Genomic DNA, 12923 nt, shown 5'->3' on the forward strand with positions numbered 1-12923 from the left:
CCCTTTGGGGAAGGCTGGCACCCCTAAGCTCTTGAGGCCACCTCTGCCACCCTTGGGAGACCTTGCCCTGTTCACTGTCCTGTGCGCTCCTGCCTTCTCTTAGGAGCACCCTCAAGGGGGTCCCATCCGTGCTCGTGTTCCGTGTGCCCCTCCCTGCCTCCTCTCCCGGCGTCAGTCGGCTCCCTGCTTAGTCGTCTCAGTCTGCCTTCTGCCCTTGTCACACCGCTCCCTGACCCGGCCCTCGAGTCTGCTGGGCGTTTGCCACCGTCTTCCCCCGGAATTTGTTTCCTGCCCATTGTTGCATGTGAAGACCCAGCCCCACGTCAGTCACAGCTACGACCCACGCGTCCTCACACGTCCATTCCCCGACGTGCCCTGGCAAATTCATGGCCCAGCGGACGCATTGTTCCATCTGTCCCCGCTCACCTGGGACCCACCGGAGCTCGACACCTGTCCTGCTGCCCTGCACACATCAGTCACGACCTTCCCACGCAGCCCAGCCGCAGCCGCCTGGCTCTGAGCTTGGGTCCCCGTCGTGTCTCCGTGACAGTCCCCAGCTTCTTGTGCTCCTGGTCCCCCTTCCCAGAGCAGCCTGCGAGAAACCCCGATTGAATCGATCCTGGAAGTGAGGTTTCCACGGATCTCCCCGGTTCAGTGAACCGGCCCTCGCTGCCTCAGCCCCGGACAGCACTCCTGCCCGACCTCCCGCAGTCTCACGAAGCTCCCCGACCCCCTGGAGGCGCCTAAGCCGAGCGCCAGGCTTGCTCACCGGGTGTGAATCTGTGGGTCCCCTCTGCGGATGCAGCCGCCCAGAAACTCAGTGACTTTACGTACGTTGTCGTACGAGGCATTGTGAGTGGCCTGGAGCGAAGCATGCAGGAGGACGTGTGTAAATCAAGCCCTTGGTGCAGGGGACTCTGGGGCCGTGTCCTGGGACCCATCCTCGGGGGACCAGGGAGGACCGTCGTGGATCAGTCGTGGGTCAAGGGAGAGTCAGGCAGGAGTCGGGTTTGACACGCGACCTGCTGCAGGGTGGAGTCAGGTTGGAACGAGGATCTGTGTGCCAAGGGGCAGTCTGCCCAGACTCGGCATCGTGACTTGGGGCCGCTCCTGTGACCTCCAGAACTCAGCCGTGGATCGAGGCCACGCCCGGCACTTGCCCTTGCGCTGTCAGGCGCTCGTCCCCGTCGACTCCTCCCCCACTGTTCCATGGACTCTGGTGACCAGAGGATCCGTCAGATGTGTGAGGGACTCGGTCACAGGGCGTCATCCCTGAAGCAGGTTCTTGGTACTGAGGTGGCTTCGTGCCACAGTGGGACAGCTCCTCACCCTGAGTCCTGGGGCTGGTGGTGTGGCATAGCCAGTTAAACCATGGCCTGCAGCACCGGCATCCCACATGGGTGCCAGTTTGGGTCCCAGCTGCTCCATTGGCTCCCTGCCAATGCACCTGGGAAGGCAGCAGAAGATGGCCAAGTGCTTGGGCCCCTGCGCCCACCTGGGAGACCCGGATGGCATTCCAGGCCCTTGGCTTAGGCCTGGCCCAGCCCCAGCCCCAGTCCTACCATTGTGGACCTTTAGGGAGTGAAGCAGAGGGTGGGAGGTCGGGCGATCTCTCTAACTCTGCTTTTCAAATAAAAAAATAAATCTTTAAGCCAGAGTCCAACCACATGGCAACAGTTGCTGCAAAATGTGTGCCGGGAATTCCGTTCCTTTCCGTGGCCCAGGGGCTGCCTCGTGACTGTGTGTTCAGTGAAAGGGAACCTTCCCCGTCTCGTGCTGAATGGGGGTCGTGACAACGCACATTAGGTGGTGCTTTGCTTCTACAGCGTTAGAAATCGCACCAGGACTGGCACCTGCAGCCGCCCCCCCCCCGCCCCCCGTCCGTCCCTGCCTCTGGTGCTGCAGTTTGCCCTGCGCCGATCCAGCCTTCACGTTGCCTTCCTTGACCCCACCCTGCCCCCTTTGCTTTATATTCTTTATTTATGGAGTGCAGTGGGCACTCGAGCCTCCTCACGTGGCTGGATGTCTCCTGGAAGGCACAGGGACGGTGGTGACAGCTGGCTACAGCCAAGTTCCACACAGGGAGCTGCAAGCCTTAGCGAAATGAAGCCTGCAGGTTTTCACGCCAAGACGCGGCCGCCATCCCAGCCCGGGCGAGCAGTTCCGCCGGCACTGTGAGGCAGCTCGGGCTCCCTTTCCTTCCAACGCCCGAGGCCTCCCTCAGGGCCGGCTGCAGAACTGGCAGGCACCCTGCTGTGGGAGCTGGCCCCCGCGTGGGTGGCAGGAACTCCCTCATTTGAGCCTTCGCTGTGGCTGCCAGGGTCCACGATGGCGGGAAGCTGGGGCCAGGGCGCCCAGTACTGAACCCAGGGGGCCAGGGCGCCCAGTACTGAACCCAGGGGGCCAGGGCGCCCAGTACTGAACCCAGGGACAGAGGCGTGTTAGCTGCGAAGCCAAATGCTGCTCCATTTGCTTTGCTTTTCTGAGATGCAGAGAGGGTGAGAGAGGGAGAGGGAGCCCCCAACCCTCTTCTGTTCCCCGAGAACCTGCAGCGGCCAGGGCCAAAGGTCCCGGAGCTGGGGACCAAGGGGCCAAGACTCGACTACTTGAGCCCGCACTGCTGCCGGCCAGGGTGTGCGTGAGCAGGAGGCTGGGGTCCCCGCCCTGCTGTGGCCGCCTGGGACAGGGGTGGGTGTCCGTTCTGTCTGCACACGTCACCTCCAGCTCCCACCATCCGCCTGGCGCCCCTCTGTCCTCACTCATCTGGAGGGAGAGTGGAATGTCTAGCAAGTAGAACAGGAACCTGGAGAGGGCTTCTTGGTCCAGCAGGTAAAGCCACCACTTGGGATGCCCACAGCCCACACTGGAAAGGCCCGACTACTTAGAGTGTCCCATCCAGTGTCCTGCTGATGTGCTGGGAAGGACCAGATGATGGTCCCAGTACCTGGATTCCTGCCACCCACCTCGGAGACCCGGGTGCAGCTCTTGGCTTCGGGCTTTGGCCTGGTCTGGCGCTGGCTATTGTGGGCATTTGGGGAGCAAACCAGCGGATGGAAGCTTGCAACCTCCCTCCCTTTCTCTCTCCTGTTTGCTGACTCTGGCTGTGTCACTCTGCCTTTGCAATAAATAAATCTTTTTTTAAAAGATCGATTGATTCATTTGAAAGGCAGAGTTACAGAGAGAACCATCCGCTGGTTAATTCCCCAGATGGCTGCAACGGCCGAAGCTGCGCTGAGCCAGTCCGAAGCCAGGAGCTTCTTCCAGGTCTCCCACGCGGGTGCAGGGGCCCAAGGACTTGGGCCATTTCCACTGCTTTCCCAGGCCACAGCAGAGAGCTGGATGGGAAGAGGAGCAGCCAGCACTCAAACCGGCGCTACTGCAGGTGGCGGCTTCACCTGCTACACCACAGTGCCCTACTGTCTTTTATTTATTATTATTATTATTTATTTATTTTTTATTTTTTGACAGGCAGAGTGGACAGTGAGAGAGAGAGACAGAGAGAAAGGTCTTCCTTTGCCGTTGGTTCACCCTCCAATGGCCGCCACGGCCGGCGCACTGCGCTGATCCGATGGCAGGAGCCAGGAGCCAGGTGCTTCTCCTGGTCTCCCATGGGGTACAGGGCCCAAGCACCTGGGCCATCCTCCACTGCACTCCCTGGCCACAGCAGAGAGCTGGTCTGGAAGAGGGGCAACCGGGACAGAATCCGGCGCCCCGACCGGGACTAGAACCTGGTGTGCCGGCGCCGCTAGGCAGAGGATTAGCCTAGTGAGCCGCGGCGCCGGCCCCTAATGTCTTTTAGAAAAGAAATTTCTGGCCAGCGCCGCGGCTCACTAGGCTAATCCTCCGCCTTGCGGCGCCGGCACACCGGGTTCTAGTCCCGGTCGGGATGCCGGATTCTGTCCCGGTTGCCCCTCTTCCAGGCCAGCTCTCTGCTGTGGCCTGGGAAGGCAGTGGAGGATGGCCCAGGTGCTTGGGCCCTGCACCCCATGGGAGACCAGGATAAGTACCTGGCTCCCGGCTTTGGATCAGCGTGGTGGGCCTGTCACAGCGCGCCGGCCGTGGCAGTCATTGGAGGGTGAACCAACGGCAAAGGAAGACCTTTCTTTCTGTCTCTCTCTCTCTCACTGTCCACTCTGCCTGTCAAAAAAAAATTTTTTTTCTTCTGTAATTGTAATTTTTGAGATCATCACACAAGGCAGCCATGGCTGAAGGGAAGCACCATAAAAGGAAAGTTGTTAGGAGAATCATCCAATTGAAGACAAGAAACCTCGGCGCTGGGGCCGGTGCTGTAGCGCAGCGGGTGACCACCTGTGATACTGACATCCCATATGAGTGCCAGTTTGTGTCCTGGCTGCTCCACTTCTGACCCAACTCCCTGCTAATGGCCTGGGGAAATCAGTGGAGGATGGCCCAAGTGCTCGGGCCCCTGCCAGCCATGTGGGAGACGTGGAAGATGCTCCTGGCTCTGGCCTGGTGGCAGCCATCTGGGGAGTGAATCAGCAGATGGAAGATCTCTCCCTCTGTCTCTGTGACGCTTTCAAATAAATAAATAAATATTTTTTATTTTATTTATTTATTTGAGAGGTAGAGTTACAGACAGTGAGAGGGAGAGACAGAGAAAGGTCTTCTGTCCATTGGTTCACTTCCCAGATGGCCGCAATGGCCAGAGCTGCGCCAATCTGGAGCCAGGAGCTTCTCCCGGGTCTCCCACACAGGTGCAGAGGCCCAAGGACTTGGGTTATTTCCACTGCTTTCCCAGGCCACAGCAGAGAGCTGGATGGGAAGTGGAGCAGCCGCGACTTGAAACAATGCTCTAATGGGATGCTGGTGCCACAGGCGGAGGATTAACCCACTGCCCCACAGCACCAGCCCCAGTAATCTCAAAAAAGGAAAAGGAGTGGCCTGGAGTGGGGCCTGGGTTCCCTGCCCTCCCATCTCCTACTCCTGCTCCCGGGAGGTCTCACGGTGCTCCGGGGGCTGGAGAGCAAGTGCAGGAAGCCAGAATGAAGCTGACCTCATCTCTGCGAGGACCCTTCCGTGGCCCTCGGAGAGCCTGCTCCCGTCTGGCACAGCGATAAGAGCTGGGTGATCCCTCCCAGGCACAGAGGGTCCCATGGACTTCATTTTCTTTTTAAGATTTGCTCAATGGCTGGTGCCACGGCTCACTAGGCTAATCCTCTGCCTGCGGCACCAGCACTCCGGGTTCTAGTCCCGGTCGGGGCGCCGGATTCTGTCCCGGTTGCCCCTCTTCCAGGCCAGCTCTCTGCTGTGGCCCAGGAGTGCAGTGGAGGATGGCCCAGGTGCTTGGGCCCTGCACCCCATGGGAGACCAGGAGAAGCACCTGGCTTCTGGCTTCGGATCAGCGCAGTGCACTGGCTGCAGCGGCCATTGAGGGGGGTGAACCAACGGCAAAGGAAGACCTTTCTCTCTCTCTCTCTCACTGTCCACTCTGCCTGTCCAAAAAAAAAAAAAAAAAAAAGATTTGCTCATTAATTTGAAAGGAGAGTGACGGCTGGAGGTTTTCCCTTCACTGGTTCACTCCCTAAACGGGTGCAATGGCCTGGGCTGGGCCACGCCGAAGCCAGGAGCCTGGAGCATCCTGGTCTGTCGCGTGGGTGGCGGGGACCAGGCACCGGCTGTGATGTGCTGCCTTCCCAGACACATTCGTAGGAAGTTGATCTGGAAGCAGCGTCGGGATGGGCTGTGGGCTGTGCCACGGCGCCCAGTGAGACGGGACGTCTTTGATGGCGACATCGTCCGAAATCCGTTACCCAGCAGCCGCATGAGTGCATCAACAGGCACCCGCACCAAGCTTCGTTGCGTGTTGCGTGTAGACGTGGGCTTTTCCTGTTGTCCTGTGTTCTGTTCATGTGTTTCCACAACCACTGACAGCCAGGACCTGCTGTTTGAAAAATACCATGTAATGAACACAGTCTGTGTAAACCGTCGGGGACTTTGCTAACCCAATGATGAGCCGTAACACCAGTATCCTTCCCTCTCCAAGCCTGCTGGGCTTGTGAGTCCAGCCCGCAGGCCCGCAGCGCTGACAGTGAGTGAAGGGCCCGGGGGCAGGCCAGGTGTTGGGGTGCCTGGGCTCTGACAGGGAGGAGAGTCAGCTTCAGGGGGCCCCAAACCTGCTGGTGACTCGGGCGGAGCAGAAGCAGGTGGTGAGTGAACGTGCCCGACCCCGGGGCAGAGGCTCCATGGGAGGACACTGGTGAGATCCGAGGACCGACCGTCCTGAGCGTGTCCCAAGTCTGGCCACTAGGACACTGAGCACGCAAGCCCGAACCCCAGGACGCGGCGGGGCAAGACGCAGCTCCCTGCTCTCACGGTGCCCGTAGGACGGAACAGTGACGGTCAGGCTCAACCCAGCGGAATGGACCGTTCAGGAGGGGGAGAACGGAACCCGCCCAGAGTGACCGGAATGTGCCCGAGGTGTGGACACTGTCAGATGGCACCGCCCTTCTCCACCGAGGCAGCGGCCATCAGTTCGAGGCCGAGACTCTGAATGGGCAGTTCTCTTGCCTTAGGAAGGCCAGGCCCTGGCTGCACCCCGCAGGGCCCTCAGGCTGAATGCTCAGATGAGCCTCCTCCAACAGGACTGCGGGTCGTGGTGTAGACGGGTTCCAGCTGAAGATGGGCAGACCTGTCATTTCAGAGGTCAGCTGTCAGGTGGAAGCCAGCGTCGCATGGGCCAGGACCCGCATCAGGTGGGCGGGCCACAGGCCCAGGTCCGGTGTCTTGCCCGGGGACACAGGCTAATCAAGTGGATGTGGAGGGGCTGGTGCTGTGGCGTGGCAGGTCAAGCTGCCACCTGCAGTGTGGCATCCCGTATGGGTTCAAGTCCCAGCTGCTCCACTTCTGAGCCAGCTCTCTGCTATGGTCGGAAAGTGGTGCTTGGGCCCCTGCACCCACGTGGGAGACCTGGAAGAAGCTCCAGGCTCCGGCTGTTGCAGCCATCTGGGGAGTGACCCAGTGGATGGAAGACCTCTTTCTCTCTCTCTGCCTCTACCTCTCTAACTCTGCATTTCAAATAAATATATATATCTTAAAAAAAAGTGGATAGGAGTAAAAGCACAATTTCCTTGTTCATTCCCTTCCTGTGAGAAGAAATTACTTTTCCAGGGTCAGTGTTTAGGAAAATCTTGGGAGTCATATTTTATTTATTTGCTAAAATTTTTTTTATTTATATATTTGTGAGGGGGAAAGACGGGAGGGATAGAGAGAGAGAGAGAGAGAGAGAGAGAGAGAGAAACACTCCGAGTCCCCCAAGCCTGGTCAGGGCCGAAGCCAGGAGCCAGGAATGCAATTAGGGCTCCTGCACGGGTGGCAGGAACCCCACCATCCACCATCGAGCCGCGGCCACTGCCTCCCAGGGTCTGCACTGGCAGGAGCTGGAGCTGGGGACCAGCCCAAGCACTCTGCTGTGAGACGCAGGCTCCTTGCCTGCTGGGCTGACCGCCCGCTCCGCGGAGGCACGCCTCGTAGGGCTGAGCCATGAGACAGGCTGCCGGGAAGGGTCTCGCGGCCCCTGGGTGGAGGTCTCCGGGACATCCCGTGCCTCCGCCCTGGCTGCGCACCCCTGGAGCAGCCCTGGGTGTGGCCTGGTGCACTGGGTGTCCTTTGGTTTGCACACCTGGAAGGACTCATGACCGGAAGAGCCCTTCCCAGGGGTCCCCTGAGCCCAGGAAGAGACGACGCATCCAGAGCGACACGTCCTTTAGATTTTTAGCAGGAACGGAACACAGTCCCGTGTTTAACAACCACCAGACAGCACAGAAAGACAATGAAGAATCGGATGGGAAACCAGGTTCTGACTCCCCCTCCTCCCGCAGTACCCCCGTCAACAGTTTTTCTGTGTTTCCTTCCAGAAAAAACATGTTCACGCACACACATGGCAGCTCGTATGACCCTGAGGCACGTCACGTTTGTGGCTTTTGAAGTGGACACTTGCAGGGCGCTCCACGGGGGCCCAAACCCCTGAGGCTCCGAGCCATCTGGCAGACAGGCCGACACCGCCGGGGCAGGACCGCGGCTGCCCGAGACGCGGCAGGGGCTCGGGGCGTGTTCTGTAGCTTCTACTTCTGTTTTCGGCGGGTCTAATACAAAGAGCACCCCGGGTCCAGGGATCCCCGGGGAGTGCTCGGCCGTGTGGTGGGCAGGCAGGGGGGCCGTGAGTCATTGCAGCCGGGACAGGGCTGGTCCTGGTGACGGCAGCACAGCCGTGGGATTTTCCCCTTGGTCACACAGAAAGAGAAGAGGCCCCCAAGTTTCCCCGTGTGTCATCGGTTCCTTCCTGCAGGGCCTCACGGGGGTAGGCCGGGTGAGCAGGTGGAAGGGGCCCGGGACCTGCCGCCCAGCCCCTCCGTGTGTCCGGGCATCGGTTTCCCGCCTGGGACCTGGGACCTCACGGGGGCGGGTATGTCTCAGGGCCTCTCCCAGTCACTGGCTGGCTCACGACTGGGGAACTGCGGACGCCTGCCCAGCAGGTGCTGTGAGCTCCGCGTGCTGCGCTCCGGCCACTCCACTGGACGCCAGGGGACAGCCAGGGGGCTGCGGGGAGTCGCTGAAGCCCGGACCCGCCGGCAGCAGGCTGCCCCCTTTGTAACTCGACCCACACACACCGGGAAGCGTGAGCGACAGACTCCGCAGAGTCACACACGAAAGGCGCAGACGGACTCTGTCGCTCCGCGGCCTTTCGCCACGCAAGCTGGGGCCTGCCCTGACCTTCCAGGTGCACGTCAGCAAGGACCACGCTGCCCTTCAGTGGCCGGACGTGACCTTGGGCCTCTGTGGGCAGCTTTTACCGGCGCGCCACACCCGCAGGCCTGCGTCGCCCTTGCGAAACCCGAAACCTGCCCGGGGCTCGGGAAGCGGGCGGGGGCGGGGCCTGGGGCCTGGGGCGGGGCCGGCGGCTGGGCGAGGCGGGGCTTCGGCTGCTGCCACGGGCGCAGGCGCGAGCCGGGAGGCGGCGCGTGCTGGGGGCGTGCACACGCCGGGTGCGGGCGTGGCCTGGGGAGCGCGCGTGCGCAGGCGTGGGCCGGGAGGCGGCGCGTGCCGGGCCGGGGCGGGTGTGTGTCTGTGTGTGTGTGTGCGCGCGCGTGCGTGTGCGCGCGGCGCGGGGGGCGGGGCTCCGAGCCGGGCTGAGGCGAGCGGGCTGCGGGACGCGAGCTGCGGGACGGTGGCGGCGAGCCGGGTGGCCGAGCCCGGGGCCGGCACCATGGAGGAGGACGACAACTATGGTCAGTGCAGCCCGCGGCCCGGCCGCCCTGCGCCCCCTGCTTCGCGTCCTGGCGGCGCCCGGGCCCGGCGCCCCTGGCGGCCCGTGTTTGGTGTGGACGGCGGTGCGGGACGCGGAGCTCTGGGCGCCGGGTGTCGCGCGGGACCCTCCGCAGGCCGGGGGCGTCGGGTCTGGGGAGCCGGGGGTCGCCGCAGTCCGACGACTCAGGCTGGGCGTCGCCGGGACTGTGAGGGCTGAGGGCCGTCGGGCCGGGGTCTCCGGCGCGCGGAGGGTCTCGGGCGGGGGTCTGCGGGGCTCCGAGGGCTGAGGGCCGTCGGGCCGGGGTCTCCGGCGCGCGGAGGGTCTCGGGCGGGGGTCTCCGGGGCGCCGAGGCGGGGGTCGCCGGCCGGGAGCCCACGCCCGAGTCCTGGCCGGCCCGCCCTCCGCTGGCTTCCGGCCGTCCTCGGTGGTCGCCGGCCGTGCGCTGCGGTCCGGTTCTTTGTTCGGAAGTGGCCGGAGCGGACGCCGGAGTGCGGGGCCGGGGCCTGGCCGGGTCCACGGGCGGAGACCGGGCTGGCAGCCTCGTCCTCGCCGAGCCCCGGAAGCCGCTGGCCGCGGCCGGAGAGCAGCCCAGCGTGGCAGGGGTCGCGGAAGGTGACCCGGTTAGTTCATTAACGTTTTGTTCAGAGGAATTAAAGTGAGGGGACGAGCTGAACTTGACCGAGCGCCGGCTGGGCCGAGCTGGGCCGAGCGGCCGACCCCGCTGACCGCCGCTGTGGCCGGCGGCGAGTTAGAAGCCCGAGAGGGAAGCGCGGCGGCGGCCTCGCCGGCGGAGAGGTGGGCTTCGGACGGGCGCTGGCGCCGCAGGCTCGCGTGGGCAGCAGGTGGGCGCTGTCCCCGGGTGTCCCCTTGTCCCCTCGAGGCCGGAGCAGCGCGCGTGCCTGTTGTGATTGGAGGAGCCCGGCCCGGGTTATCTCCGGCGTCCCCGGCGAAGTCCCTCGGGTCCCGGCGTGCGCGCGCGGCCCCCTGCCCCTGGCCGGCTAGGGTCCGGTGCTCCTGGGGCGTGCACCCGGGCGGGATTTGAACTTGAACTTGGGAGGGGTGGATGGGAGCAGGTGCATCCATTCCCTCAGTCACCAACTCATGGCTCCAGACAGCACGTGTGTCACGTGACGGCGTGGGGTGGGACGAGGCCTCACCGGGCTCAGGGGGCGCCTGCTGCAGACCCCGGGGGAGAACCACTTCCTGGCCCGGTTCCGCTCTAGGGGCTGCCCGTCCTGTGCCTGCTGGGCCCGAGCCACGCCCGGCTGGGGGCTGCAGGCCGGATTCTGCCTGGAACCCGGCCCCTGCCTGCCGGTTCCGGGAGCAGCCTCCGGTTGTGCGGGTTTGGACGTGGAGGGGGAAGGACGTTCCCTCTGGACAGCACAGGTTTAGACGGGGTGGCGCAGCTTCTCGGCCCCGGGCCGCGCAAGCGCGTGCACGCGCACTCCCTCGGGGTCTGCAGCGTGGCCGCCCCCAGGCCCCGTTTCGGGAGCCGGGGAGACTGGCGGAGCGCGAAGGCGCTGGCAGCCTCGCTGTTCTTCAGCTGAACTCGGTTCTCGAAAGGACGCGGCGCGGCCTGCGCGGACTTTACTGGCGCTGTAGCTGTCACAGCTGCCCTGCCCTGGGTGTTGGTGAGGGTTTGAGTCAGCCCGGGACTCGCGCCCTGCTCAGCGGGTTTCTCTGGGGAAATGCTTTATGACTTCCCAGCTGCCATTTTAGTATTAAAAAAAAAAAAAAAAAACCCAAAACTTCTGGAGCATGACTGATCTGTCATGGCCCGAAGACAGAGCGCGGGGCTCAGCTCCCTGCTCAACCGGAGAGCGAGAAAGAGGCCGCCTGGACCGCGGTCCTCGCTGCAGACGCCTGGCTGGGCCCGGGGAGGGCTGTGCCTTTACTGGGTCGTTTGTTTTTAAATCCGTTTATGGCGCCAGAGGAGCCTTTAACTTACATAAATTTAACTATTTGTGCTCAGGAAAAAGAAAAATGGAATTCCGCGTGCATTCTCTGTATCACATACATGGCCGGGGTATGTTCCCGTGTAGCGTCAGAATTAGGAACACGGAAGCACACACAGTGCACCCGAGGGGCCTGGGGGGTTGCTAGAGAGTTCTCGCCCTGCGGTGCTGCAGGAGCCGGGCTGCGGGCCAGTGACCGCTTTGCCCTCACGCAGGTGCCTGCTCTCCGGGGTGGTCTCCCCACGCCGCGTCCCCGCGCCGCACCACGCCCGCCACGGCACACGCACAGCTGGTCTCTGTTTCAGGAAGTTTGCCCTACGGACGCACGTTGTCACCGCGAATCTGTTGTGACTTTGCCAGTTTTCAGTGAACGTTTTCTCCCGAGAGGAAGCCTGCAGAGCGTTCTCACGCAGCTTCCGAAATCCTTCCTTCCCGTTCGCCTTCGATGCCGTCTTCACGTTGAGCTCCCAGGCGGGTGGAGCGCCCGCGCAGCCTGGTGGAGCCAACGTGAAGAATTTTGGGGCCGGCGCCGCGGCTCACTAGGTGAATCCTCCACCTGCGGCGCCGGCACACCGGGTTCTAGTCCCGGTCGGGGCGCCGGATTCTGTCCTGGTTGCCCCTCTTCCAGTCCAGCTCTCTGCTGTGGCCCGGGAGGGCAGTGGAGGATGGCCCAAGTGCTTGGGCCCTGCACCCCATGGGAGACCAGGAGAAGCACCTGGCTCCTGGCTCCGGGTCAGCGCGGTGCGCCAGCCATTGGAGGGTGAACCAACGGCAAAGGAAGACCTTTCTCTCTGTCTCTCTCTCACTGTCCACTCTGCCTGTCCAAAAAAAAAAAATAAATAAATAAATAAAATTTTTATAACGAAGGCATTTTTACATAGAAACAACTTTAGGAATACAGTGGTTCTTTCCCCCGTGCCCCCCCAGCTCCCATCCCACCTCCTTCTCCCTCCCCCTCCCCCTCCCCCTCCCTCTCCCGTCTCCTGGCAGGAGCGGTTTCTCCTGTGTGTTTTGATGGAAAGGAGTTACACTGTAGACGTCATCTTGGGAACAGCACACGTGTGTTCTTTCATGACACGTGTGTTCTTTACATGACAGGTGCTCTTTACATGACACATGTGTTCTTTACATGGCAATGTGTTCTTTACATGACACATGTGTTCTTTCATGGCATGTGTGTTCACATGACACGTGTTTCTTTACATGACACGTGTTTTCTTCACATGACACGTGTTTCTTTACATGACATGTGTTCTTTACATGGCATGTGTGTTCTTCACATGACACGTGTGTTTCTTTTGGGTAGATGGAGGATTTATACCAACATGATGTGGAGAGCTGGTCATACTGTACCGCGGACCATGGAGAGCTGTCTATGGGTAATGTGAAGGCTCAGCAAGAAAAATAATTCTTAAGCTTCTTTCTCTTTGAAAACTTTGGGATTGGCGATTTTTTGGAAAGCCTGACTTTTTTTTTTTAAGATTTCTTTATTTGAAAAGCAGAGTTATAGAGACAGAAGTCTTTTGTCCACTAGTTCCCTTCCCAAATGGCAGCCACAGCCAGGGCTGGCCGGTCTGAAGCCAGGAGCCAGGAGCTTCTTCCGGGTCTCCCATGCGGGTGCACGTGGGCCATCCTCGTCCCCTGACACATGAGCGGGGGCTGGATGGAACTGGCACCCGTGTGGTGTAGCGGTGTCTCAGTGC

General features: G+C 61.8%; 1 protein-coding gene across 3 annotated transcripts in view; it reads left to right on the top strand.

The window, feature by feature from the left end:
• The first annotated feature begins 9087 nt into the window (after positions 1 to 9087).
• CYTH1 (cytohesin 1) overlaps positions 9088 to 12923 on the top strand; it is a 98132-nt gene continuing 94296 nt past the window's right edge. The window contains exons 1-2 of one of the 3 annotated variants that reach the window (XM_070060224.1): positions 9113 to 9245; positions 12527 to 12599. In XM_070060224.1, coding sequence (XP_069916325.1) covers positions 9243 to 9245; positions 12527 to 12599 — 76 coding nt within the window. In that variant the 5' untranslated portion in view covers positions 9113 to 9242. Of the gene's footprint in view, positions 9246 to 12526; positions 12600 to 12923 lie in introns of all 3 variants that reach the window. The other 2 variants (XM_070060226.1, XM_070060227.1) reach the window with 2 other exon arrangements.

Source organism: Oryctolagus cuniculus, chromosome 17, assembly GCF_964237555.1.
Source record: "Oryctolagus cuniculus chromosome 17, mOryCun1.1, whole genome shotgun sequence".
Classification (NCBI taxonomy): domain Eukaryota; kingdom Metazoa; phylum Chordata; class Mammalia; order Lagomorpha; family Leporidae; genus Oryctolagus; species Oryctolagus cuniculus.